Source organism: Rutilus rutilus, assembly GCF_951802725.1.
Source record: "Rutilus rutilus genome assembly, chromosome: 7".
NCBI classification, from domain to species: Eukaryota; Metazoa; Chordata; class Actinopteri; order Cypriniformes; family Leuciscidae; genus Rutilus; species Rutilus rutilus.
The window spans coordinates 33,816,403-33,843,130 of NC_140221.1; the positions used below are offsets into that span (position 1 = coordinate 33,816,403).

A 26,728-nucleotide genomic window follows, 5' to 3' on the forward strand; every position below is an offset into this window, starting at 1 on the left:
TACGAGTTTTTTGTTTTATAAGCTTTGTAAAATCTTATCTGAATAAAAATAAAAAACATCAAATTACAGCACAAAAGCATATAGTAAAGAAAAAAGAGCATTTTACAAATAAAAAAATAACTCTGGAGGCAACAACACCCATTTACTTGGGGAAAACTTTTTGCATCTTTAAGAAACAGTTTACAAAAACTACTACCTCTGTTTCAAATGACCAATAAAACTCTTTGTACAGTGGTTAAGAAGTAGCCTAACTAATTCAACTCAAATAAAAACGTCACATACAGACAATTCAGGCTTCCATTTCAATCAAAATAATGACGATACATTTCAAATGTGATGTTATACATCTCAAGCTAAGTGACAGCACTACAAAATGCATTATAATTGATAATGGACAACATTTTAAAGGGACAGTTCACCCAAATATGAAAGTTGTTGTCATTTACTTTCCCTATAATGACAAAACATTTCAAATGGGATGTTATATCTCTCAAGCTAAGTGACAGCACTACAAAATGCATTATTAATTGATAATGGACATCATTTTAAAGGTATAGTTCACCCAAAAATGAAAGTTGTTGTCATTTACTTACCCTCATGTTGTTCCAAACATATGACTATCTCTAGACCTTCTTTCAAACACAAAATTAGATTAAACAGCTAGAATCACAACCTCAGTCACCATTCACTTTCATTACTTTTTTCCTACATGCAACAGAAATAAAATGGTACTTGCTTCTGCATCTCCTTTTGAGTTCCACTTTTGAAAGAAATACAGGTTTGGAACAACACGAAAGTGAATAAATGATAACAGAATATTAATTAAGGTTTTGTTAATATCTGTCATAAAAATCTTTTGTTGTGATTTCCTGTGATAAATGGCAAGTGACCTGAGAGTGAACAAAACTTGCGTGCTTACTGGTTAAACACCTTTCCTGCATGTACATATCTAACATTAGACAATTGTTTGTTTTATGAAAAATATTTTAACTGTAGTTAATGTTTAGTGTAAAACACAAAACATGAATACAGTCTAATATTAAGTGTGAAAGTATATACTGTAGAGTTATTGGTGTGTGTGCAGTAAAAACCAGAATGACAATTAAATAACAAAATGTCCCATCAATTTAAGAGGAATAAATAAGGAAAGCCTGAGTGTCATTTATACCTGCAGATGGTTGGATGAGGGAAAGAGGCCCTTCAAATGACAATTTGTATTGTGATGTACTTCTGCACAGTTGATACTGAAATGCAAAACCATCCCTCGGCATTTTACGATGTACTTCTAGCTTGTCCTGTCCACTTCTCCAGTTTGGAATATGTTTGGTGTGTCTTAAAAAAAGTGCATCACTTTGTGCTGTAACATTTATGACAAAACACAACCACGCAGGACAAAACAACAAACAAACAAATACATTCAACTCACTTAAAATACTTGTTTAAAATTCCATTAACGCTTGTCTTTGCCGAAATAAATTACGTTCATAAGTTCACATTCATTCGCTGGTTGTGTTGTTTGTTCACATCTAGTAAAGGCTCACTTTTGGCTAAGAGATTTTTTCAGGAGTTCAAGATCCATCCGTGTGGGAGGGTGTTTTTGTGGTGGACAAGAGTATTCCTCAAGGGACAGGGGAATGAACCTTTCCAGTAATCCCAGCACCTTGGTGCCTTGGCAGGCCAACAGAGCAGACCATGGCTGTGGTGAAGGTCCTCCTTGACCGAGGAACCCAAAGAAAGCAATGGCGTCTGTAAAGAGACGTCATGGGAATCAGCAAACCCAGAGTAAACCTCAACCAGGAAAAACAGATCTTGACAGTTATTTTTTAAGTGTTGTAGAAATACCTTACCTTTCTTCTGAAGATCTGGCGTTTTAGCAGATCCCAAAGAGACCAGATATTGTGCAACACCAGAAATGTCAGAAGGCTGACCTCTTGTGGCAAGAAGAACTATTGACCTACACAGAACCAAAATGATTTAGCCTAAACAGTGAAATATGAAAATGCTCACCTTAAAAAAAGAAAAGAAAAGGTTCATAATGGCAGAAGGTCCAAAATAGAGACCATACACTACTGTTCAAAGGTTTGGGGTTGGTAAGATGTTTTTTACTCACCACTCTTTGCTGAATAAAAGTATTCATTTCTTTGAAGGAAAAAAATGACTGTCCCAATGCTTATGAACAGTAGTGTATATACATACTTAAATCTTTATTACATCAAATCGGCACAGCACAAATCCTTCCCCTCATCACTAGCTCCCTCAATAAACACTGTAAGCCACCTCTCAACATCTTCCTCCTCTGCCAACTTCTCCTAACCTCCAGACGTGCAGTTTTAAACCCCAAAACGCAACTTTCACCCCTCACCTCTTCATAATTCCAGTTTTAAAATACTGTTCCATTTTAGTGTCCAGCGTCGAAAACAATGAGCTCTTTGTGACTTTTCCAGAGCATGCATCCACAGCAACTAGGAGGAACCCTGAATGGTTGAGGTCAAACCTCGCTGCATTTACCTACAAGAAAAGAAAAAGAGGAAACAGGTCCTCAAAACAGTTTTACATGTAAACAACCTTCATTCTTAATGCATCCACAAACGAATATGCAAGTAAAATGAAGGAAACAAATTCTAATATTCTAAAATACCCCCCAATATACTGTATAAAATGACTAGAAATGTGTACCTTGGATATTATACAATTTGTATACATACAAAATTGTAAAAAAAAAAAAAAAAACGAAATGTTTTATTAAAAATATAAAAGTGCAGAGAGTTTTCTGTGATGGGTAGGTTTAGGGGTAGGGCTAGTGTAAGGGGATAGAATATACAGTTTGTACAGTATAAAAACAATTACGTCTATGGAGAGTCCATGTAAACCACATATACAACTACAAGTATGTGTACGTGCGTGTGTGTGTGTGTGTGTGTGTGTGTGTGTGTGTGTGTGTGTGTGTGAATAAAATCTTTACATATATTCTCATATACATAAACTAAAATACATTGTCATGACAGCAAAACTAACTAAAGTAATCTAAAAATGGCCACAATCAATTATAAAGGTTTTTAATGTCATAACTTTCTTTCATTACAATATGGTATTATCTATTTTTTTTTACTAATTTAAAGTGATTATAACTTTAAATGTATATGATATTAGTTAACACAAACTATATAAGGCTTAAAATACTAAAACTACAATAAAAATTAAAAAATATATATATTTATAAAAAAAATCAAAGCTGTACATATATTCTTACATTTTACTTATTAAATTGGTGAACATGCACAATTTTCCCAAGATTATATGAATCATGCTTTGAATGGTCACACTTACAGTGATATAGGCTTGTGTGTCATTATCCTGCTCTTCTTTTACACTGAGGGATTTGATCTGGGTTTGGAGGTAGCTGTTCCATGGCTCACTTGAGAAGGCAAACTACAGAGAGGAAAATAAAAGTCACTCAGTGTTGACAGTTTAATGACTCCATGTTACAATTACCCAGAAAACGCAAGATAAAGCTCTTGGTCAGGATGGCAGATGGACTGACTAGTCAGTTCAAAGCCTGCCCCACACAAACAGAGCTACACAAATGATGTTGTCCGTTCATATGGAGCTTGGACCGTACTCACCTGTGAGGCCCCACAGGCTCTGCAGGGCTCAGTGTTCGGCTTTGGCATAGGCACTATGTTGCTGGCAGGCTTGCTGTATTTGGGGTAGGCATTGGCGGTGCAGTTGCAGGCCTGAGTCTTTTGGTTGGCAGGTATGGTGGCGATGATCTTCACCCTCTCACAGCCTGCGGTGGAGCAGTAGCTATGGCCGTCTCGTCTGTGCCGAGCTCGTGCATACAGCCATAACAAACTGGAGGTTAAACACAGGCTTAATGTGTCAGACTGTATTTGACTATTTAATTTCTGTCTCAGCCAATGGCGTGAATCTGGGTTGGAATTATCTGTTTGTCCAACCAATGGCAGAAAGAGGAATCATTCAGAAAACCCGACTCATTCAGAAAAAGTTACTACCCTTCAAATGTTTGTTGGTCAATAAGACTTTGAATGATTGAAAGACCACATTAAATTGACCAAAAGTGACAGTAAAGGCATTTATAATGTTTCTATTTCAAATAAACACGGTTCTTTTCTATACAGGAATAAATTACAGTAATATATTGAAATAGAAAAGAGATATTTTAAATTGTGATAATATTTCACAATATTGCTGTTTTTACTATATTTTATATAAAGAAAATGGTGGGCATAAGAGACTTCTTTCAAAAACATTAAAAAAAAATCTTACTGACCTCAAACTTTTGAACAGTAGTTTATATCGCTACCACATCCATAATCGGTATTACATGATACTGAGAGATTTTTATTTGAACTCATTGAAATTGGCTAAAATTGGATACATGTTCACATGCTAATTTCCCTTCTTTTACATTTAGAATTCCTTTGTCGCCAGAGGAGAACTGGCCCCCGACTGAGCCTGGGTTCTCCCAAGGTTTTTCTTTCTCCATTGGGTCACCTGATGGAGTTTTAGGACACTATTAGGTCACTTGATGGAGTTTTTCGGTTCCTTGCCACTGTTGCCTTTGGCTTGCTCAGTTGGGGATATTCTGGGGATATTCTGGGGATATTCTGGGGATATCTAATTTGATTTTATCAATAAATTCCACTAGAAACAAACCTTGTTGTATTATTTTAATTTAATACTGTGAAGCTGCTTTGATACAATCTGTATTGTGAAAAGCGCTATACAAATATACTTGACTTGACTTGACTTGACTTGACTTGTCGTCATCTAATAATTAACGCTGTTAAATCGGTAACACTTTAGAATAAGGTTCATTAGTTAACTACATTAGGTAGCAAGAACTAATAATGAACTGCACTTATTAATCTGTTCATTTTAATTTCAACATTTACTAATACTTTATTAAAATCTTGTTAACATTAATGCACTGTGAACTAACATGAACAAACAATGAACAGCTGTATTTTTATTAACTAACATTAACAAAGATAAACAAATACAGTAACAAATGCATTGCCCATTGTTATTCACGTTAGTTAATACATTAACTAATGTTAACTAATGAACCTTATCGTAAAGTGTTACCGTTAAATCTTTAGCAGATAAAAAAAAAATTATATCCATTTTTCATAGTGTACATTATATTATTATTCACTTGGCACTTAAAACAACAGATTTCAGTTTTTACTGCCCTACAGACTTTTGTGAAATTAATATGTTGATAAAGGCTTATATTTGAAAGGCAATATTTCAAATATATTTATTCCTACCCAGCAGATTTGTCGAAAAAGTACTTCCTCTCCTGCTGTCGTTTCTCTAAGTCTGAAATGGACGACACACGGCCATAGTCCTCTATGCCATCAAAGCCATTGTTCTGCTTGTTGTAGATGTCTGATGTGATCTGAAATACTGTTTCATCGGGGTAGCAGAGGCCAAGTAGAGCCCAATCACCCCTACAAGAGCAACAGAAAAAACAAAAACAAAAACATCAGATTGTCTCTAGTATGAGAAACATATGTTACTTACTAAATCTCATGAATATAGAGTTTAGTGCAGGGATGGGCAACTGGAGGGCCACTGTCCTGCAAAGTTTATCTCCAACCCTAAAATACAGAACAAACACACCTGAACAAGCTAATCAGTGTCTTCAGGATTACTACAAAGCTACAGGCAGGTGTTTTTTAATCAAGCTAAACTCTGCAGGACAGTAACCCTCCAGGACTGAAGTTGCCCATCCCTTCATTAGCCGTGCCTAATGTTTTGTATTAGATATGGGGGAATCACATTCCTCCTTTTTTACTTACTGGTCAAAATTAATAAGTGACAGGACAGTTTCTCTGGGTGCAGGTCCATTCCAGTGCACTGTGTAGCTCTTGCCCATCATCAGTACAGGCTGGTATTGCTGGGTTGGTGCTGTCTGGCTTCTGACACCTCTGAGAACCATGGGTTTATCAGGGTACTCATCTCTGATGATGGACAGGCTTAGATTAGATGCGCCCTGTGTCTGTATGTACACCTATATAGAACATAGGTAACATTGTTTAGGAAGCAAAAACAGTTACGATTTTACAGTTAAGTTTGGGGTCAGTAAAATGAGATTTTTTTAAAAGAAATTAATACTTTTATTCAGCAAGGAAGGATGCATTAAATTGATCAAAAGTGGATAAAAAAAAAATCACGGTTTCCACAAAAATATTAAGCAGCACAACGGTTTTCAATATTGATAATAAGAAGAAATGTTACTTGAGCACCAAATCAGCATAGAATGATTTCTGAAGAATCATGTGACACTGAAGACTGGAGTAATGATGCTGAAAATTCAGCTTTGCCAATATTACTGCTTTTACTTTATATATGATCCAATAAATGCACCCTTGGTGAGCACATAAGACTTCTTTCAAAAGCATAAAAAAAAATCTTACTGACCCAAAACATTTGAATGGTTGTGTACTTGCATATGAACATGACATGAAAATGTAAATGGTGAGTGAGAGATCTATTTCTTTACCTGAGAGTACTTGCCACTACACACAACCCCATTCCAATGAGGAACATCCACACATTGAGGGTGGCGGATCAGGAAATTGTCGGCCCTTGCCACATATGTATCTGAGTAATTACTGATCGAGCCATCCAGGTCATGAAAGATGGAATTTTTATCGCCATCCAGATCATTCTGCTCAAACCACTCGCCCGGTCGACCAAAAAATGCTCTAAGATTCACCTAGATGATAAAAAGAGGATCACTGGTCATGAGAAATGTAAACAGAAAGATTCTAAAACCTATAAAATGTCCTGAAATTGAGATTTGGTACTGAGAAAAAAAACATCCGAACAGACCTAGAATAAATGTGGTACCATTCACACACATCAAGTGAGGCAAAATATGACCACACTTAGACCTTTCCAAGGGCTCTTTTTGACATGCTAAATAGCAGCTGCCAGAACAGAATTTTATTTCATTACTCAGCACCAGGGCAGATGGTGTCCAATCCGGAGAGGACAAGCAGATGTGTCAACTCTCCCTGAGAAATGAGCAATAAGTATAAGCATTAGTAGCACTTGAGGTAAATAAGCGTTATTACAGACTAGACAGACCGGGTGGGTTATCTGGGAGAAAAGAGTCTTTATGACCTTGAGTAATGCAATAAAGTCCAGGTTGCCCCAGGGTATCCCAGACTGTAATTAGTCTAAAGTCATCTCTGACCCAAAAAAAAAAAAAAAAAAAAAAAAATCTAATCATAGGTGAAAATGGAAAACAGAACTGAAACAATAAAAAAAAAAAAAAATGGCCACAAATTCATTTTTGAAACACAATACATTTTAAAAGTTACCACACTAACTTTGGCAGTCGCAAAAAAAAAACATCAAAAGGAAGCTTTAAAACACAAATGACAAACTGTTAATACAAGATACAGAAATAAAAAAGTAAATTCAAATTCAAAAATGACCGACCCATAGGAAATGAATGGGAAATTTACAAAAACACAAAAATTCTCTGAATTTTTGTCTGTACAATCTACAAATCAGCCACGATTCAAAAAAAAAAAAAGTACACCGCAGTAAAGGGGTGACACTCTACAACATCAAGAGTGCAAAAAATTCACACCCACCCACACACACACACATACAAACACACTTTTATACACATACACACCAATAAATTCAGATTACAAAAATCTGTTTTGAATTTTTAAAAATCACAGCTTCATCTGAATGTTATGAAACTTGGTGACTTTTCTGGCATTAGGTATGTGAACACACAAAAAAAATGAGTTCATGATCCGAGCATGCTAAGTGGTCGTTAAAAAATTAGTCACGATTTTGGTCTTCGGTCAAAAATGACCCCCATAGGAAATGAATGGGAAATTGACAAAAACACAAAAATTCTCTACAAATCGGTCACGATGCTCAGCAATGAAGGGGTGAAACTCTAAAACATCAAGAGTGAAAAACATAACATAATTAATAATTATAATTAATATATATATAAATATATATATATATATATATATATATATATATATATATATATATATATATATATATATATATATATATATATATAATTAATATAATAATTATTAAAATTATTAAAATAATAATTAATAAAATGTTATAAACCTTGGCAAAAAGTATTATTTGAGAATTTCTAAAAAAAATATTCAATCCACATCTTAAAAGTAAGTAATTTGGTCCAAAAACATCTAGAATTCACAAGCATCTCCATTTAGAGCTATACAGGCATCTAGTGGTAAACCCATGCAATAACATGATTTATTTAATTTTATGTTTAATAAATTGATTTTTTTTTCTTTTCTTTTTTTTTTCTGAAAGCCTAGTCTCTATTTTAACCGAAAATACTGCATAGAAGAAAAAAAACTGCATTATTTTCATTGGCAAAAAAATGGACTATAAATATTGCATAAATATTAATAAGTTCAATCAAATTGTCTCAAAATACTAAATTAAAAAGAATAAATATTATAGAACAAAAATAAATTGCATTGGTTTTTACGGGGATGGAGGAAGTTTCATTTTTAGGTGTCCGGTCACTTCTGACCGGGAAGGCCAAGAACGTGACTCCTAAACGAAGACCATCAGAGGGATATATATATATATAATAAACAAATAATATACTCAAATAAAATAAAATAGCAAGATCAAAAATGTAAAAAAAATGATTTATTCTGTATTATTTATTTTATTCTGTAGTATTGACGACTTCTTTTTTTTCACAGAAGAAATTAAACTAAGCAACTTATATCCCTGTGTGTTAGGTGGTTTAGCAGTCACAGTATAACAGTAAACAAGTATAGCAGTATAAGAGGGTGTCTGAACAGTTTCCAAGGCTAAATGTGTATGTTCACTCACACTAGGGTGGAAGGCGAGAGAGGACAGGTTATTTCTGGGTGTCAGCTGCCAGATGTTTTTCAGGCTGAATCCCACAGCCATGGTGAAGCGCTCTGTAGTGGGACTGAAGGCTCGAAACGTGCTGTCCAAGATCCTCACTGGACCATCATTTATCTGAAAACCTCTGATCGGAAACGTCCTGACAAGAACAGAGCAAAAGACAAAAAAAATATTCAGATTAAACAAAGATTTTTTTTTCCCGCTAAACCAGACTGAAAGTTTATGTTAACACTATTCTCTCTTCTCCCTTTTTTTTCTTCTCTCACATACTTGTTTCTTGGTAGAGTCCTCATCTTTCCATCTACTCCACCAATTCCCCAGTATTTATTTTGCCTTCCATTGGTGCCACGATTTCTGCTCTCACCAACAAACAGGGACTGGGAGACCTGCTGACTGGAGCCTTCATCTTTAGGGTAGCTGCCATCACTGCAGTGAGGAGGAAGAGGAGGAGGAGGGGAGTGAAACACTTTAGTTGTTTCATTAACTGCTTGCCTAAGGAGGTTTATGTAGAACACTAATGCAGGCAAGTTCACACATTTGCACACATTTGCCAATCAGATTGTAACCGTTTCAGCAAAATTAAAAGATGTTACTTTAAATTACTATGCCTGCAGCCAGAAACACAGACAGCAAGAACATGCCTGCACATACACACACACTCACATAAAAAATATGGCTGTCAATTTAGCATGTTTAATGCCATTATTATTATTTTTATTTTTATTTTTATTTTTAAATAGTGTGATAAAAATTAATGCAATTGATCACGTCCTTTGAACCGCATGTCAATTTTGTAATCAGGGATTTCCTACCATTGGAGCAATCTAAGATATTGTACCGCCTTCATTTTTTATGAGAATGCGTTCTTTTCATTTGAGGACTTTTCTCAAGAATTATCAATATATGTGATTAACAATAGATGCGAATAATGAGATGACTGGCAGCTCTAATAAACAGTAAAATGACACAGTACCTTGCAAATGACAGTCCAACACCATTGTCAGCAAATCTATCAGAAAAACAAAACAATAATCAGAAGATAGCAATATTGTTTTTTTGCAATGAGCTTCTCAAAAGGTTTTAAGCTTAGCAGGTCTACAATTAAGAGGTTTTGTCCTGTACCCTGAGTTTTGTATGATGATGTCACCTCCACGAATCCAGGCACCCAGATCATTGTTTTTAAAGGAGATGAGTGTGTCAATGAGTGCGGCCACCCGTGGCTTGCTTGGATCAGAGTTCTCATGAGGCCTGAACCTGAGAAAGCAATGTCAAACAATGAAGAAAATGTAAGTGCTTCTTTCCCATGCAAATGTCTTTATACTAGGGTAGTGCTATGTAGGTTTCTGTGTGACTGCTAGGTGTTTGCTACTGTAATATTACATACACACATACACATACACATACACATACACATACACATACTATGTGTGTAATATAGTATTTATTGTACTGCTTTTAATGTATGCTGATTTATATTGAAGTCTATTTTCTAGATATCTATATTATAGATCTCATTGTGAACTATTAATAAAAAAAAATTAACAATCAAAATGTCATAACTGGATCTTCCAAAAATAACAGTCTTCTCTCTGGTGATGTATGCAGGACTTCTCCAATCATTTAGTGCACTTAAACCCCGCCCCTGCAAGTTCACATTCATCAGCCTCCATTTTTGAGCAACGCCCACATCTCAAAATCCAATCCTCACCCTACATTTTTTTCTTTTCCGCTAATCCATTTCACTCAATGTACATCATAAAATGGACAAAAAGATGACACTATTTCTATTTTATCGCAACTAAAAAAGATCTATATATTTTTGTGTAAATGTTATATAAATAAATAAATAAATTGATATGTAAATGTACTGTAGGTAAAAAGTAAATAAAATGTCCAGACACATTATGGTAATGAGAAATTTTGGAGAATTTGTTTATTTGAAAAGGATTTTGCTGTAAAATGTGAACTACGTTTATGTGAGATTCACCCACAAATTTTAAAGAACAGCATGTTGGCAAAATACAGTCACAGAAGTATAAATTAAAACGGGAGTAACTTACGCCTACAGCATATACAAACCATGACACTATGATGTATATTTATAGTGTGGTCACTGTGGTTTGTGGTCTAAAAAGAGACCAGAGCTCTGTCCAGCTCTACCACATACCATTAACTGCAGAAACTCTATCTGGGCAGATGTGTTTTCTTTATAAGCAGAATCAACAGACCCTGGACACAGAGAAACGTTCACCATATCCACTCACCTAGCGCTGTTGTCCAGACAGAGATATTCACGTGGGTCTGCCGCAGTGGCGTTGGTGCTCTTGACTTTTCTATCAATAAAGAGGCCAGCCTAACACAGGATGAAAGAAGCAATCACTCTTCACTTAGAAATTGTATGTTCAATATCAGGTACCATGTGAGTTGTGCAGTGAAAGTGAAGCCTGGATTTTCTCTGCACCTGGACAGTCTCGACACTTAACACACAGCTCAAGCTACCCAACATAAACAAGCAGATAACAGAGAACTATTGTATAGGGAAATGTATGTGTGAGCACCCTGTCACACAAGCACATTGTGCGGGACATTGAACAATGAGGCGTTTCAGAGAAACAACGAAGATGCCTTGTGTACGTGCAATAAAAACTTGAACTTGTAATTGATTTCATCAGTTTTTCCTGAAGCCACATTTAATACAATGTTATAAATCCCAAATGATTTATGAACTGAACTGTTATGAGCCAGAGGGAGGAAATGCTCATTTCACCACAGGGAGGTGTGCATTAAATGTAGATGGAGAAAAAGCAGTAGCATTGATACTGTTTGACATCACCTGAAGATTGTGTACAAAAAGGACAGAGGAATGTGCTTATAAAATCAAAAAGTCTAAGTATTCTGCGGCATTTTTACTATTTGAAGGTTTGTTACGAGATAATTCGGTGTTAGAGTCATAAGGCATTTGATTACCTTAAAGTTGGAATGAACACGGTTGTTAAAGAAGATGCCCAGAGGCGTGAGCTCAGCTTTCGTCTCTGGAATCAGTCCGTGAGAGTCACCTGTAGAGGAGCTGTGGAAAATGTACCAAATTCCTGCATCCTGAGAGAAAAACAAAACATATCAGAAACACTTTTCATAAATATGGTAAAACTCCTCAACACCCTTGTAGGTTAAACATCTCCTTCACCTTATAATTCCCTATTTTGTACTAGTGGAAGGGCTGTGAATAATATTTATTCCTGAGTCCTCTGATCCAGGAACCAGACTGAGTCTCTATTAACCTGGCCTGCTGAGAGCACAGCTTCGTAAGAAGCTTTTCCTTAATAAAAAAAGGGTGGAGGGATCATCCTTTTTATATACAAAACCTCAAACAAACAAAGCAAAGCATAACAATACCACCAGACTGAACTGATTTATATTGGCAAAAACATCTTTAATAAAGGATTGGAATGAGGAGATGCTATCTGTGATTGCATAACCTCCTTGATGTTCTCATCAATATCACAGAGATGTGGGCATCATTTCAAAGAGCACAAGTTCCATCAGAGAAGCTCACGAAATAGTCGTTCAATGATAAAGTAGCATGAAAATGTTGTAAGCAAACATTTACTCACTGTTCATTACAGATCATTGTGAAAATTATTCATTTGGTCATATCAAAGATTGTGCATACCTGTGATCCAGCTGCTGAGTTACTGATTAAATGATTATTGGGGTGTGCGATCCAAAATGTAGATACTGCCCTAGAATACACACATAAGACAGGATCTTTTATTGAAATATGAAGCATGGATATAGCTAGGTACTGTACATATTTCACTTTACAGTCAATATTATTCATATCTAGGTAAATATAGCAGTATGCAGTATTTATGTGCATTCAGTGTCTGGTTAAACTGGATTACTGTTGGTTAGGGTTAGAGTTAGTAAGACAGGTGTTTATGTTGAAATATAGCGTGCAAAACAGTGTTGCTAACAAAAACTAACTAATCAAAATATTTGTGTCAAATTAATTGACAAAACTGAAACTAAAATACCATAACACAATTCTTTTTTTCTTTTTTCTTTTTTTAGATGAACTAAAAGTAAAAATAGCCACAAATTAATTTGTGTAAGTTTTTATTTAATATAAATATTAAAAAATGTACAACCTGCCAGCATTATAAATGAAAATGGTAGCTAGCAATAGCACTGTGCTGATCATTTTAACAGTGTTAAACATAAACATAAAAATAAAAATAAACAGTTGGTGGTTAAACTGCAACTGAATAGCCTAGCCAACACTGAAACCTATTCAAACCTCTATCTTCATCCTGAACATCTACAGCTCTATACACAAACACATACAAGCTCCCAAAAATGTTTTTATTCTTTTGAAAATAGCCGCCTGGGGCACTGGGTGTTTTATTACCCAGATAAGAGAAAAGGACTATCGCTGAGTCTCAGGAAATGAGAGCTCTGTTCTTTCTCCTGTTATTTGACCAAACAATACAGTGGGTCACGTTATCAAGGTCAGCTAGTCAGAGCGGAACAAGCACTCTGTAGTCTTTGCATCAGAAGACTTTCAGATAAAATACTCACGCATGCACAATTTTAAGCTGAGAGGCTTCAAGCAGTGTGAATATTGGGAATATTTACAGGTCGATTCAGCAATATTAAATGAATATGTGTTTATAGTATCTTACTTGCACTCGGTTGCAGGAGATGGTATATATCCTTTGTGCACCCTGTTTATAATGTCTGTGCACATGCTATCATTGCGGTCAGTAGGTAGAATGGTCCCTGGCCTGGTCAACAAGCCTAAGTTATGGAAAAATATGTTCCTTTGTTCAATCCCGTCCTCCAGGAAAAAACAATGTCCCAGCGTGTCATAGCCAACCGTGTCCCTAACCTATAAGAAAGGGAAGACATCATGGTGAAACAAAATCTCATATTTTCAATGTGGTCTCAGACTTACTATATGTGCACACAAGCCCGCTGTTTATTGCTCAGTATCTTTCTCTCTCACCAGCAGGCCGTTAGTGGCGTGTATAGCAACACATCGGGAGAAGGAATGATGGATGGACAGGGAGTTCACATAGGTGGGGTCACTGTAGCCCCCGCGCCGATCCACATCTCCACACCTATGAAAGTTCACAGGGTATCTGCCCTTCTGCTGCTGCTGACCCATGTGTTTCAGCTCCACCTGAGACAGGTGTACCGATGAGAAGTTCCCCAAAATCTAAACATACACAAAGAGGAGACCAAAAACACAAGACCACAGAGTGTTGGTGAACAAATTTAAAAAAAATTCTGCCTTTTAATTGTGAGTGATTCTAATTTTATTTTAAAATAACAAATAGTAAATAAAGTCATTAAGTTGTTTTAATTGCACAAAATTATATTAAAACTCATTAAAAATATAATATAGTAATAAAAAAAAAAAAAAAAAAAAATCAAATATAGTAAAAAAAGGTATTAATTATACAAATGTTCTTAAAAATGATTTTTAGTTACAAAATAATATAACATAATATAATAGCATTTATATTAACAAATTATAATAATTAAAAACAAAAAATCATTCATTTTTCTCTACAACCACAGCACCGGACTTGCCAGAAACAGCAAAGACTGCTGCATGATATATGGTTAGTAATTTACATAAGGTAAACATTGACCAGTCAACTAGTCGACTAGTAAAAAAATGAGTAGTCGCATAAGTGTACTTGTACTGTACTGTATTTTATTTTACTTTTCTAAACTGTTTTAATTATTCTTATTTCTTTTTATTATTTTTAATTTCTTCTATGTAAAGCACTTTGAATTGCCATTGTGTATGAAATGTGCTATATAAATAAACTTCAACTAAGCTACTGTGTGTTGTTCATTCTTTTGCCAAACACAACACACACATTTTATACTTTCAGTTCCTTCCATTCAAAAAAGAGCTATACTCAATTATCCGGCGCTAACCCCAACATACAACAACAGCCTGTCATTTCTCCACATGACAGCACCAGACAGCTTAGTGTTAAATAAACACACAACCGCTCTCACACACATACACACAGACCCTCAAACAGACCTTGATGTGTCCCCCGAAGGTGTCGTAGCTGAAATACTGGCACCAGTTTTCTCCGTAGCAGGAGTTTTCCATTTCTCCATGAATGAGGATATTCCTTGAGAGGAGAGCCACCTCTGCACGCATGTCCACACCGTCCAGTATTTCTCCCACGTGGGTGAACTGAGGCTTTCCTGAAAAATTCCGACACATTAACACACACCGTAAAACTCACCCTTTAAAAGCACTGACTAATGATAACGTTTGAAAATATGATTATTTAGAGAGATTTGTCTTAAATTATTACAACATCTAACAAATAACATTTCTCTATTTAAATATTTTGATCATTTAATAAGATTAATTATCAAAAAAAAAAAAGAAAAAAAAAAAGTGGATCCAGGAAGGAAAGCAACCTGTCCACAAAATCGGACTGCCCTTTACGCACACCCGGAGTGCACAGTCTGCACACAGTATCCTTCCGGAAGGATAAGGGCTGGCAACAGCTTTGCCAACAGCACACAATGCACAAGGTGACATTTAAACTACATTCTTTCAATAAAGGCCACAGATTGGAGATATTTCCAATTCTCCAAGGACTTAATACTTGTGCTGAGAATAATGAACATATTGTAATTCATACACAATACACCAAAGAAACTATTTGGACACTTAAATAACACTTAATAATGTATAAATGTTTTAGCATTATACAACAATATAAATTCAAGTTGCATTTATTTTAAAGATATGCACAATCATAAAGTTTGGGGTCTTCTTTCTTTAAAGAAATTAATACTTTTATTCAGAAATGATGCATTATATGGATCAAAGTTGACTGTAAAGCCATTTATAATGTTACAAAAGATTTCTGTTTAAAATAAATGCTGTTCTTTTTCTTTTTGATCTTTCTATTCATCAAAAAATCCTGTGTTTTTAACACAGATAATAATTACAAATGTTACTTGAGCACCAAATCAGCTTGATTTCTGAAGGATCATGTGACACTGCAAATTCAGCTTTGCCATCGCAAGAATAAATGACATTTTAAAATATATATTAAAATAGAAAACAGTTATTTTAAATTATAATAATATTATTTCACAATATACCTGTTTGTACTGTAATTTTAATTTTAATAATAAATGCAGCCTTGGGGAGCATAAGAGACTTCTTTCTATCTAATGAAATGACATCCAGACATTTGTGTGACTTAAGTGTCCAAATTCCTATACTCACTAAAGGCCAGCTGGGACATTAGCATTGGAAAGCAATTAGTGAAAATAGTTCTGCGTTTTTAACAGGGTGGAGTACATGAATTTTCTATATAGCCATTGCTGGCCTCAGGTCAGAAATGACAGTTTGTTTATGGGATTCTGGTAAACAGTCCTCACCCTTTTCCTGTCCTAAACTCAATGACACTACAATCATTTAAACTCGGCTGTATACAAATTCACAGAAAGATTCAGACCAGAAACACCACAAGACAAGTCACCACAAGAAACCGGAGGAAATACATGCTGTTTAGCGCGAACACACCACTGCCTCACCTTGAATTCGAACCTGTTTCCTGTTACAGTGCGGACACGGGAGCAGGGTGAATTCCTCTGCCTGATGCATGGAATAATCTGTGCTGGCCACCACAATCCGATCGCCCGGTTTCCAGCTGCTAACATCATCTTGCAAGTTCAGAACCACTTTATCCACTGCATCCACTTGGAAGCCTGTTGTAGGGTAACCTTTATGGTTGAGCAAAAACCAATGTAAGTTTTAAAAGGGTTTTCTTTTAATACATTATTGGTCGATGTTGAGGATTTGATTATGTGCTGTCCAATACGTACCATTACTCCACTCACTGAAAGCAGTAACAGTGAAACCCACACCGTCCACAGTGACGAAGTCTCGGCGAGCCAGCGCCTTGCCACCTGTATCATGGTTTTCGTGTTCTCGTACGTCTTCTGTGCAAGAAACATTCCCTCCTCCAATTACTGAGACCAAGGCCCATGCCTCCCTAAAAGAGAGATGGAGGATGGAGAGAAAAAGCTAAAAAGAAAGCCAGTAACGGATAAAAACATGCCAGATAAAAGATGCAACAGATTTGGGAGAATTGTGTATTCATGAAATATAAATTGGCTAAAACCGATCAGTTGTTCATTAACAATAAAATATAAATTACAAATTAGTTTGAATGACTCCTCCATTTAGGCTTGTCAACGCACACCCATGTGGAAGTGATGATCGGTTATTGCACATAAATGGAATTTAACAGGAGAGCAGCCAAAACTCTGGGGTGAAAAAGTCAAACACTGTCAAGGATGAATGAGAATGACTAATTAAATCCTTCCTTTCTTATTATTTATCTTGTCAGCCCATTAGTACAGTGAAAAGAGCAGTTGTCCCACAACTGAAGGTAACTGAATGTCTGTCATTAGTCTATGATGATAATATAAACCAAAAAAACCCATTCAAAACCCATTCTTCCACAATTCCATATGTGGAATTGTGTTTTCGTAAAGAAGAAAGTCTTTGCTTTCTTCAAAGAGTAGTCCCGATGTGTGTTAAAGGGTTCTTAAAATTCTCATTAACTCATCCTCAAAGTCATTACTATATGATTAAACTAAGTTAACCCAAAATGAATATTCTGCTATCATTTAGCCTACTCTCCCTCATGTCATTCTCAAACTAAACAGTTTCTTTCTTCTTCGAAACACAAAAGATGATATTTTGAGGAATGGCTCAGTGTTGGGAATGACATATTCTTCAAAATATCTTATGTTGTGTTACACAGAGGAAAAAAATTGGGTGAGTAAACGATGACAGATTTTTTATTTTGTTCATCATACAAAGCTGTTGTATTACTTAAGACGACTTGGGTTGGGTGCATGGGTCATTTGGACCAGTCGTATTATGCTTTTTGTCATTTTTGGGAGCTTTATAACCCCTGGACATGGACAAGAGCAGCGTGAACATTCTTCTGAACGTCTCTTTTTTTCTTATTCTTCTTTTCTTTTCTTTTCTTTTTTTCTTTTTTTTTTTGGCCCCCAGAAGAAAGAAAGTCATACATGTTTGGAATTACATGAGAGTGATAAATAAAAAAAGAAACAAAATGAGTGTCTTGACCTTTTTTCACAATTAATTTATAATATTATTCATAATATAACCAATCCTACTTCCTCTCTTCCTACATGGCAACATTCAGCTTTGGCAAGAATTGAACTAAAATGAGTGGAAAAAGGGGGGTAAAATACCAAAAACAAAACTATTATGGCTCAACAGGCTCAGGAGATACTGGCTTCTGTTTCTGTAGTAGCATTAATACTTCCACTACGACAAAATAGCAGTCACTTTTTTACAGCAACTAGGTCAGAACTTCTATTTGTTTTACAGACACATATGAGCTCTAAGGGCCAAGCCTCAGACACAAAAGCCCCCAGAGGTTTGGAAAATAGTGTCTCACTGAACTTTCTCCCATTAAGGAATGTGGTTCACTGCAGTTTAGAGCAAGTTAATAAAAATCTGTGTATAAACAGAGAGACAAACTACCCACACAGAGACCAATAAGGCCATCTTAGCTGCTGTGAGGTCTGTGATGGCCAGTAAACCACACTTGTATTATTGTTCGATCTTTCATATTTTCATCTTTTAGCAGTCACCAGGGCAAGATTACCTAATTTCTCAGAATGACTATTATGTCTGACTAACACAGAAATCTTTCCTGTCTTTTTCCTTCTTGTTCCTGGCCATTCCCTACCCTCAAAGGGGAGATTAATGTGTAATATCATTAAAGAGTGAATCGTCACAACATTTCCTGCACTTTTAGTCCTCCTTCAACATGTGAAACAATTGTAATTCCATTTTCTCTGAGTAGCACTAAAACTTAGAAGTCTTAGTTTAACAATCATGGAGTATTGTTTCAAAGTTTAAAAGCAGGGAATAATCATTTTCATGATTCCACGATGATGTCAAAACCTGCATGAAATTTGAGTAAACAAACCATTTTCCACAATAGCACAACAAACTCTTTCTTCTTTCAGATAAATCAACCACCAGGGATCATATCATTGACTCTGAAAGGACAAAGGTCTTTTTAGAAAAATAAAATGACAAAATATTTTTAAAAAGGCCCATTTATACAATGCGAGAAAGAACTATAAACATGATATTATAGACACCATCTTGTTAAATTAAAAACTTGCAAAAATATTAAATCATTGCCTTTTATATTGTATTTGTACCATAGCCAAAATAAATGATTGAAATGTCATCTCAAAAATATTTACTTTTTTCTAACCACTATTAGAATTCATTTAGAACAACAACCCTTTAAATTTTATTACATTATTTTGTACAAAATTTTATTACATTTTGTATTATATATATATATGTTTTGTTTTTTTTACTGACCCCCTTGCAACCCCTGGGGGTCCCCGTATCCCTCACTTAGCACATGCTTTGTATCCAAATATACACCACTTTCCACAGGGACAATCCCCCCTGAGTAACTAGTTAAGTGCTTTCTTAACAACACTTTAATAATCAACATTCTTTCATACCTCAACTTCTGGTAATTTGCCTCGTAGTCTGTCAGAGATTGGCAGAACCCATAAAGTAGATTTATCACTAACCAACAATAGGCTTGTCAATTTATTTTTATCAAAGATATGTGTGGAGCTGCAATGCACCCCCTCTGGAGTGCCTACGGGGTTTGGGGGGGGTTAGACTTGGACAGGCTGGTTTATGTTGCGCAAGTTTTCAGTTAGATTGTGCCAGATTGTTCTGTTTTTGCAAAGGGAGCTGCCAAGATTGCATGTTTTCATCAGAGATGTGGCGAGTCTGACTGGTAAGGGGTGGAAAGGTAAGAGATTTCTATGTGCACAATGTGTCAAACTGAAGTCTCTAAATGAGTAAATTCACGTTATTTTTTCGTTCACACCTACTACAAGCCGTATCCTGCCCATTTCTCACACCAGTTTCACTGGAAATGACATAACTGCAATGGCACCAAGTCAGCAGACAGAAGACAATATCATTTCCTCATATGATATGCTTTTTCGTTGCCTTACAGTTCTAGTTATATAACAGAAATAAGAGTTTTCATGCCCAAGACCTTTGACCAAGCTAATGTGTCTAGAGACGTAGTCTACAGCTTGAACATTAAAATAAGAATGCATATTTTCCATGTTTCTTGCAATAGTAAGAGAATGCTACACACAAGTGCCTTTGCAGTGGACTGTAAAATAGGTTTTCTGTCTGGAGGAATTTCTAGATTTGACACTAAACTCTCTTTACAAAATACTTTCAGTTGCATGGTAAGAAAAACTATATCCCTCATTGAAAATAAAAACCTGTACTTTTCATCTGCATTGCAACCAGAAGAGACACAGCATCTGTTTCTTCTGCCTTTGAACTCTTTAAAAAGCCTTTCAATGAGATGACAGATACATGCGTCAGCTCTTTTTACACAAATCCTGGAAATATGCCTGTTTAACCTTTTCACCAGCTTTTCCTGCATAATACTGCCATTTGAAACACTTCTTTAGATGCGTTTCTGTAGAACAACCAACCAGTTAGGTTAAGCCCAAGAGTGCTTAGGACTATTTGCTACTAACATTTGGCTTATATTACACTTTTCATGCATATACTGGCAAAAGTCAACATGCCGACTAAATAAATAAGAACTTTTATATTTGCTTTAAATTTCCTTTAACATCACTGTGCAGTGGCCCCAGAAAGTATTTGGACACTAAAGTCACACTTAAAAATTTCTGAATGTCACTGCATAAGACAACATTAAAGGAGAACTCGGTAACTCTAGCGAACTCTAGTCACTTCTTCGCTGATTTTCCCTATTGTTGTCGCATGTTTTCCCCACGAGCTACACCTGTTACCCTACAGCTGTGGGGGGGCGTATATTTCACAACACAGTCGTAAAAAAACTCACTTGCGGCGGCCTCCTCCCCCTCTCTACCGCTGCTCATGTGCGTTTGTTTTGATCGGAGCAAGCCAACTGTATCGTGTGGAGCTATGTCTACCGAGGTGGGTAATCTGGTAATACATTATACATGCGTGTGTGTTTATGTCGAATTGCCGTAAAGCAATTTGTGTTTCGCGCTCGTTCTCGTTCTAGTTCTCGCTTTTCACGAGACTTCCAATTTCTATCTTGCCGGGACGGTAGTCCCCAAGTTGCAAGGTTGGTTTTCCGCCTGGGAACGCTGGGGGGAGCGGGGAAAGTCACCAATATCACCAGAACAGGTTGTTTAACCATCCAAATGATTTCTAGACAGTTTTATTAAGTTAAAAAAGTTACCAAGTTCTCCTTTAAACACAATCCGTAAGTAACATTGAATATTAAACCAAGTGGCATCATTTTCTCAGAACTAACTTCCCTGAGCCATTTTTGGTCCCAAGTGTTGGATTTGTAGTTTATGGCATTAGCTATGAACGTAATCCACTATCATTTGACAACCAGAAAGGGGCCAAATACATTGTCTTCATTTTTCACAGTATATCTGTTGTGCTATAATATGAAACCTAACATGCCAAATTGTTTGATATTTAGTTATACAATGCAAAGACATTCCTACATCTTTAAGTATGCCGCAAGTATCCAATACGTTTGCGTCATTGCATGAATGGGACTCGTAAAGTATACACAATGTACGCTGCCTTTGGGATTCAGTGGCTGGTCCTCAGTGGGTGAGTCTGAATTAGGATATGGTTCATGGAACAACAGGATACTTTCTGTTTCCAATCACAGTAACTTCAAAGCTGTGCTCGGAGATATCAAAGCAAAACTCATCAGATTGGAAAAAGCTTCTTTCCTGATACCACCCTTCAGGGATTCATTTCGCAGCTATAAAAACGTTTCGGACTACAATGACAAGGAAAATTATGGGGAATCATACACAAAGTACAGACTTCAGTACTGAATTTTAAAAAATGTGACGCTTTGAGCGCTGTTGAGCGGAAACACCTCTGATTGCCCATTGTACTCACGCGCTCATCGGATATGTCTGTGACTGGCTACAATGATCAGCGCTTCAAAAACATTGACACTCTTCGCCGAGCACAATTTGACAATTTCAGTACTGACTTGGTACCGAAGTCGGTACTTTTTGACAACTCTAATCCTATCCCTGCTCAACCAAAAAAAAGCCTAAGCTGGATTTAGCTTGAGCCAAGAACATCTATAAAAACCAGCCTGAACAAGCTGGGAGACTAACAAGCCGACTTAAGGCTGGTTTAAGATAACTTTTCAGTAGAAATACTTTTGTAATCATGCTTTCAAAAGGCCTGCCTTATTTACCTGTATCTGAGATTATTGACATGGTTGCTGCCTAGAAGATCCTGGATGGTTCTCTTGGTCTCGTCCAGCAGGCTCTTCACTGCAGAATCTCCGATGGCCAGTGCAACAATGCGTCCTGTGGGCAGAGACTTCAGCAGCTCACTCAGCCTCTTACTGTCGTTACGAGAATCGTGCGTGTCGAAGCGCTCGTTATTCAGCACCTCCGCCGTGTCCTGATCAACCACCCGCAGGTTAATTCCACGGCTGAAGTTCTTCTGGAAGGCATGGTCACCGGTAGCCAAACCTGAAGTGGGTACGGTGCAAGTGAGGAAGGTCCAAGACAGCCTCTCTGACCCGTGGAGCTCCAGAGTTCCTCCGCCATTCACACCCAAAAACTTGCGGCCCATCCCGGGTACTTCAGTCACGGCGGTCTCGTCCGATCGGCCGACCAGGGTGATGGTGGCCAGGGAGCGATAGCGGCATTTTGGAGCCCCAATATGGAGAGCACCGCCATCTTCGACCAAAATGTGGCGTGTTCGCAATGTAATGTTTTTGGAACCTTTTTTATCATCCGCAAAGACAACCAAACCTTTAAAATAATGAATCGAATCAGACTTTAAACCCTAATAAAAGTACTATCATTCACTTTCATTCAGAAACACATCAAATTAACAAGCCAAAGTGTTCTCAAAGGCATTTTCTTATTTTTAGGGTACTACACACTGGACAAATGATCTTACCTCCAGCCTGGATAGTGACAGAGTACAGAGTGGCAGATGAATCTAGGCGATAATGCTCACCACTGCGTACCACCACCACCTTTTTGAGATCATGGCCTGGGTTCCAGGATCGCAGCGCGGGGTTGTGATGAGGGCAGTTCACTACAAAAAGATATAGAAAGACATTTCAGAGTCTGAGTACAAGATGACCACATAGAGTTTTGATAGTGACAAAGGATCAACAATAAGGATTTGTTTCCTACTTTCCCAGACCAGTAGTTCAGAATGTAACTTTTCCCACCACAAAAGAGTGATCAATACTTATTTTTAGCAACTTATTTTTAGATTTAGTAGATTAGTAACTTTTTAGATTAGTAAAATTAATACTTTTCAAGCAACCACACATTAACTTGCGCATATATTACCATTTAAAAGTTTGCACCAAATCAGCATAGAATGATTTCTGATGGATCATGTGACACTGAAGACTGGAGTAATGATGCTGAAAATTCAGCTTTGCCATCACAGGAATAAATGACATTAAAAAATATATTAAAATGGAAAATTTTCATTCAAGCCTTGGTGGGCATTCAAGGAGACTACTTTTAAAAACTTACTGACCCCAAACTTTTGAATGCTGGTGTATTAAAGGAATAGTTCACCCAAAAATGAAAATTCTGTCATCATTTACTCACCCTCAAGTTCCAAACCTGCTGACCACAAAAGAAGATATTTTTTTAAGAATGTGGGTAACCAAACAGTTGATGTAACAGTAACCAAACATTGACTTCCATAGTATGGAGAAAAACAAAATACTATGGAAGTCAATGGTGCCCATCAACTGTTTGGTTACAAACATTCTTCAAAATATCTTCTTTTGTGTTTAGCAGAAGAAAGAAATCCATTCAGGTTTGGAACAACTTGAGGGTGAGTAGATGATCATTTTCATTTTTGGGTGAACTTGAACTATCCCTTTGTATCTTACCATCCAATTCATCTTTAGAGGTAAGGCTGAGGACGATTATGAGAATCAGTAGGAAGAGACAGAAGAAGACGCCAACACAAATATAAGTGTTCTTCCTCTGCTGGTTCTGGGAACGTTCCCTTCGACTCTCATCTACTGTCAGATTTAAAACTGGAGGACGTGCAGCGAGCGGGGCAGGGGGCTTCAGTGGGGGTGGTGGAGGAGCCTTGGCTGGAGGTGGAGAACGAACTGGAACAATCCTGCCTGGAACATATCCTGATGACCGCTGAGCATTTCCGTTGACAGGAGCCACAAAAATGGGGTGACTGCTGGGGCCATCATTAACCTGCATGGTATAACTGTCTGCCACGTCCTACGAGAAGAAAAGAAAAAACATAAAAAATGCATTAGCAATCAAACATTTGGGGTTGGTAAGACTTTTTCATGTTTCAAGGCGAGAGTAAATTACGCTCACCAGAAATATCATTACAATTTAAACGGCTTTAAATTCTTTACCCGTTTTTTACTTTGTTTTAATATATTTTAAAATGTAATTAGTCCTGTGATGGCAAAGCTGAATCTTCAGCAGCAATTACTCCAGTCTTCAGTGTCACATGAACCTTCAGAAATAAACATTTCTTCTTATTGTTAATGTTTTACAATTGTGCTGTTTACAATTTTTGTGGAAACTGTGATACTTTTTTTCAGGATTCTTTGATAAACAGAAAGTTCAAAAGAACAGAATATATATATGAAATAGATCTTTTGTAACATTAAAATGTCTTTATTGACACTTTTGATCAATGTGATGAATCCTTGCTGAGTAAAAGTACACATTTCCCTCAACTGACCCAAACACTTCGAATGGAAGATCATGCAAAAGTTGTTTTTGAATGACACTGAAAAGTACTTCTTAACTTAAATCTGATATTGACAAAACTAAACCACACTTTTGCCATTATGCATTACACTCACAGTTCTGTGGGCCAACCAAACTGGCATAAAACTGTTCCATCACCTTAATTTCGATCGGGTCTCAATTTCATAGTGGCACTACAGCGTGCTTTGAAGTGCAAGCTTTCTGTGGGTTTTCACATTTTCAAGTTATTTACTAAACACATGGCACCAATTACGAGGAAAAAAAACTGCTCAGTTGTTCAGCCCTGGCCCCTTCATGCCACAAAACAACAGATACTGGCCCTATAAAGAAATTCTCCCAATAAAACCTGTCACACAACTATTTGCTTACCAATAACCAAGTCAGCCAAATTCCTTTATTATCATCCAAAGCGACTTAAAAGCTCCAAATAGAGTCTAAACAATTTGGCTTCTTACTAATGCTTTTATAAACTCAAGTTAGACTCTCCAGGGCAAAAAATCAATCACAACTTGTTCTGATCTTTTAAACATTAGGGGGGAATAGAACAACCAATCTGACCACAATATCTATTGAACCATAGTTTATACTATTATACCAATTTCATCCTTGCTTTGATCAACATATAGATTGCACTATCACCAGATCCTGATCTGACCCATCTGCAACTCCTCATCCACAAATGCAGAGGGGCACAGAACTCACTATAACTGAGGAGGACATGCAAGCACCACACCCCTTCTTTTGGGATAATCAATACCCAATGCTTTAATGTGTCCCATCCCCCACTTTTCAAGTAGTTTTTCACCCCTGCACAAATCAAATCACATTTTAAAGGGGGATGAGCAATGAATTTCAACAGTCTGAATGGGGCAAATGGACAATGGCAGGGTATGGACAGAAACTTACAGGCTCATCCAGATTGTGTAGTCCACTAGGAACATTATGAATAAATATAACGCTAAAATAACTCAAACCTGTTCAGATGATTATTAAGGAAAAGTTTCCATGGACCCAGGAACTCAATTACCAAAATTAATTCACTTTCTCATTATGACCTACATTGCAAGGACAAATGCAAAAACAGAAGACTGATGCATGCAAAAAAACAGCCAAAGATGGTACCCCAGCCTGGCCAAGCTAGTCTTTAGCTGGTTTAGATGGTCAGTAAAATGGTCTCCCAGCCTGACAAGTGGCTAAAACCCATCAAATCAAGTCTGACTAGGTTGGGATATCAGCTACAAGACCGATAAACAAGCTTTGGCAGGTAAGATCATTTTTTCAACAGGAAAACTTTACAATATTGTTGTTGTTTTTTTATTATTAACATATCTAAATTCAAATGCAACATTTTGCTCGGCTTGTACTGTAAAACATTTGTTCTGTCCACCTTTGTCTCAATAGAAGCTGGCTGGTTGGCACCAAAACCGCTACATCGCGCTCTCCTCTAAAGTTTACACAATGCCACAAAGTTTCAACTTCAGATGCATGCATGCGTTACTTCATTCCTGCTTCAGTCATCTACCAACAGATGCCATAAACGCACAATGCACGACCAAAAATCCATAGAGAGGCAGTAGAGGTCTAAACTGGGGGTCTCTATACAATGAGACAGAGGAGATCTCTTACCTTTCGGTCTCTTTTCACTGTCACTTGCTTGGCTCGTCCGCTCCTTTCTCTATCAACCGTAGAGAACCACGCGCAACTCAAGGGGTTATTTGACAGGGAGTTCGCACTAAATGTGTTTTAATCTTCTTTTACATGATGTTTTATCTCCTGGGCTGAAGTCAGCCAGCCCCGTCCCAGGCGCGGCTCGCGGAGGAAGTAAAATTAGAGGCGTGTACTGAGGATGAGGGAGCGACTTAGAAAGAAAATTAACTTGTGGAAGAGCCATGAGCATGACAAA

General features: G+C 36.8%; 1 protein-coding gene across 1 annotated transcript; it reads right to left on the reverse strand.

Moving 5' to 3' along the window:
• cemip2 (cell migration inducing hyaluronidase 2) lies at positions 1-26,592 on the reverse strand. The gene is made up of 24 exons (XM_084413301.1): positions 26,452-26,592; positions 23,967-24,318; positions 23,003-23,143; positions 22,284-22,851; positions 16,819-16,988; positions 16,528-16,716; positions 15,002-15,171; positions 13,943-14,155; positions 13,620-13,825; positions 12,608-12,677; positions 11,905-12,033; positions 11,202-11,290; positions 10,060-10,191; positions 9,911-9,946; positions 9,208-9,363; positions 8,899-9,076; positions 6,533-6,748; positions 5,829-6,040; positions 5,295-5,477; positions 3,624-3,852; positions 3,328-3,429; positions 2,363-2,508; positions 1,848-1,954; positions 1-1,746 (listed from the first exon to the last, which is right to left on the reverse strand). Exons 2-24 carry the CDS (start codon positions 24,295-24,297, stop codon positions 1,538-1,540), a joined length of 4,182 nt encoding a protein of 1,393 aa, XP_084269427.1. The 5' UTR covers positions 24,298-24,318; positions 26,452-26,592; the 3' UTR covers positions 1-1,537.
• Positions 26,593-26,728: the final 136 nt, after the last annotated feature.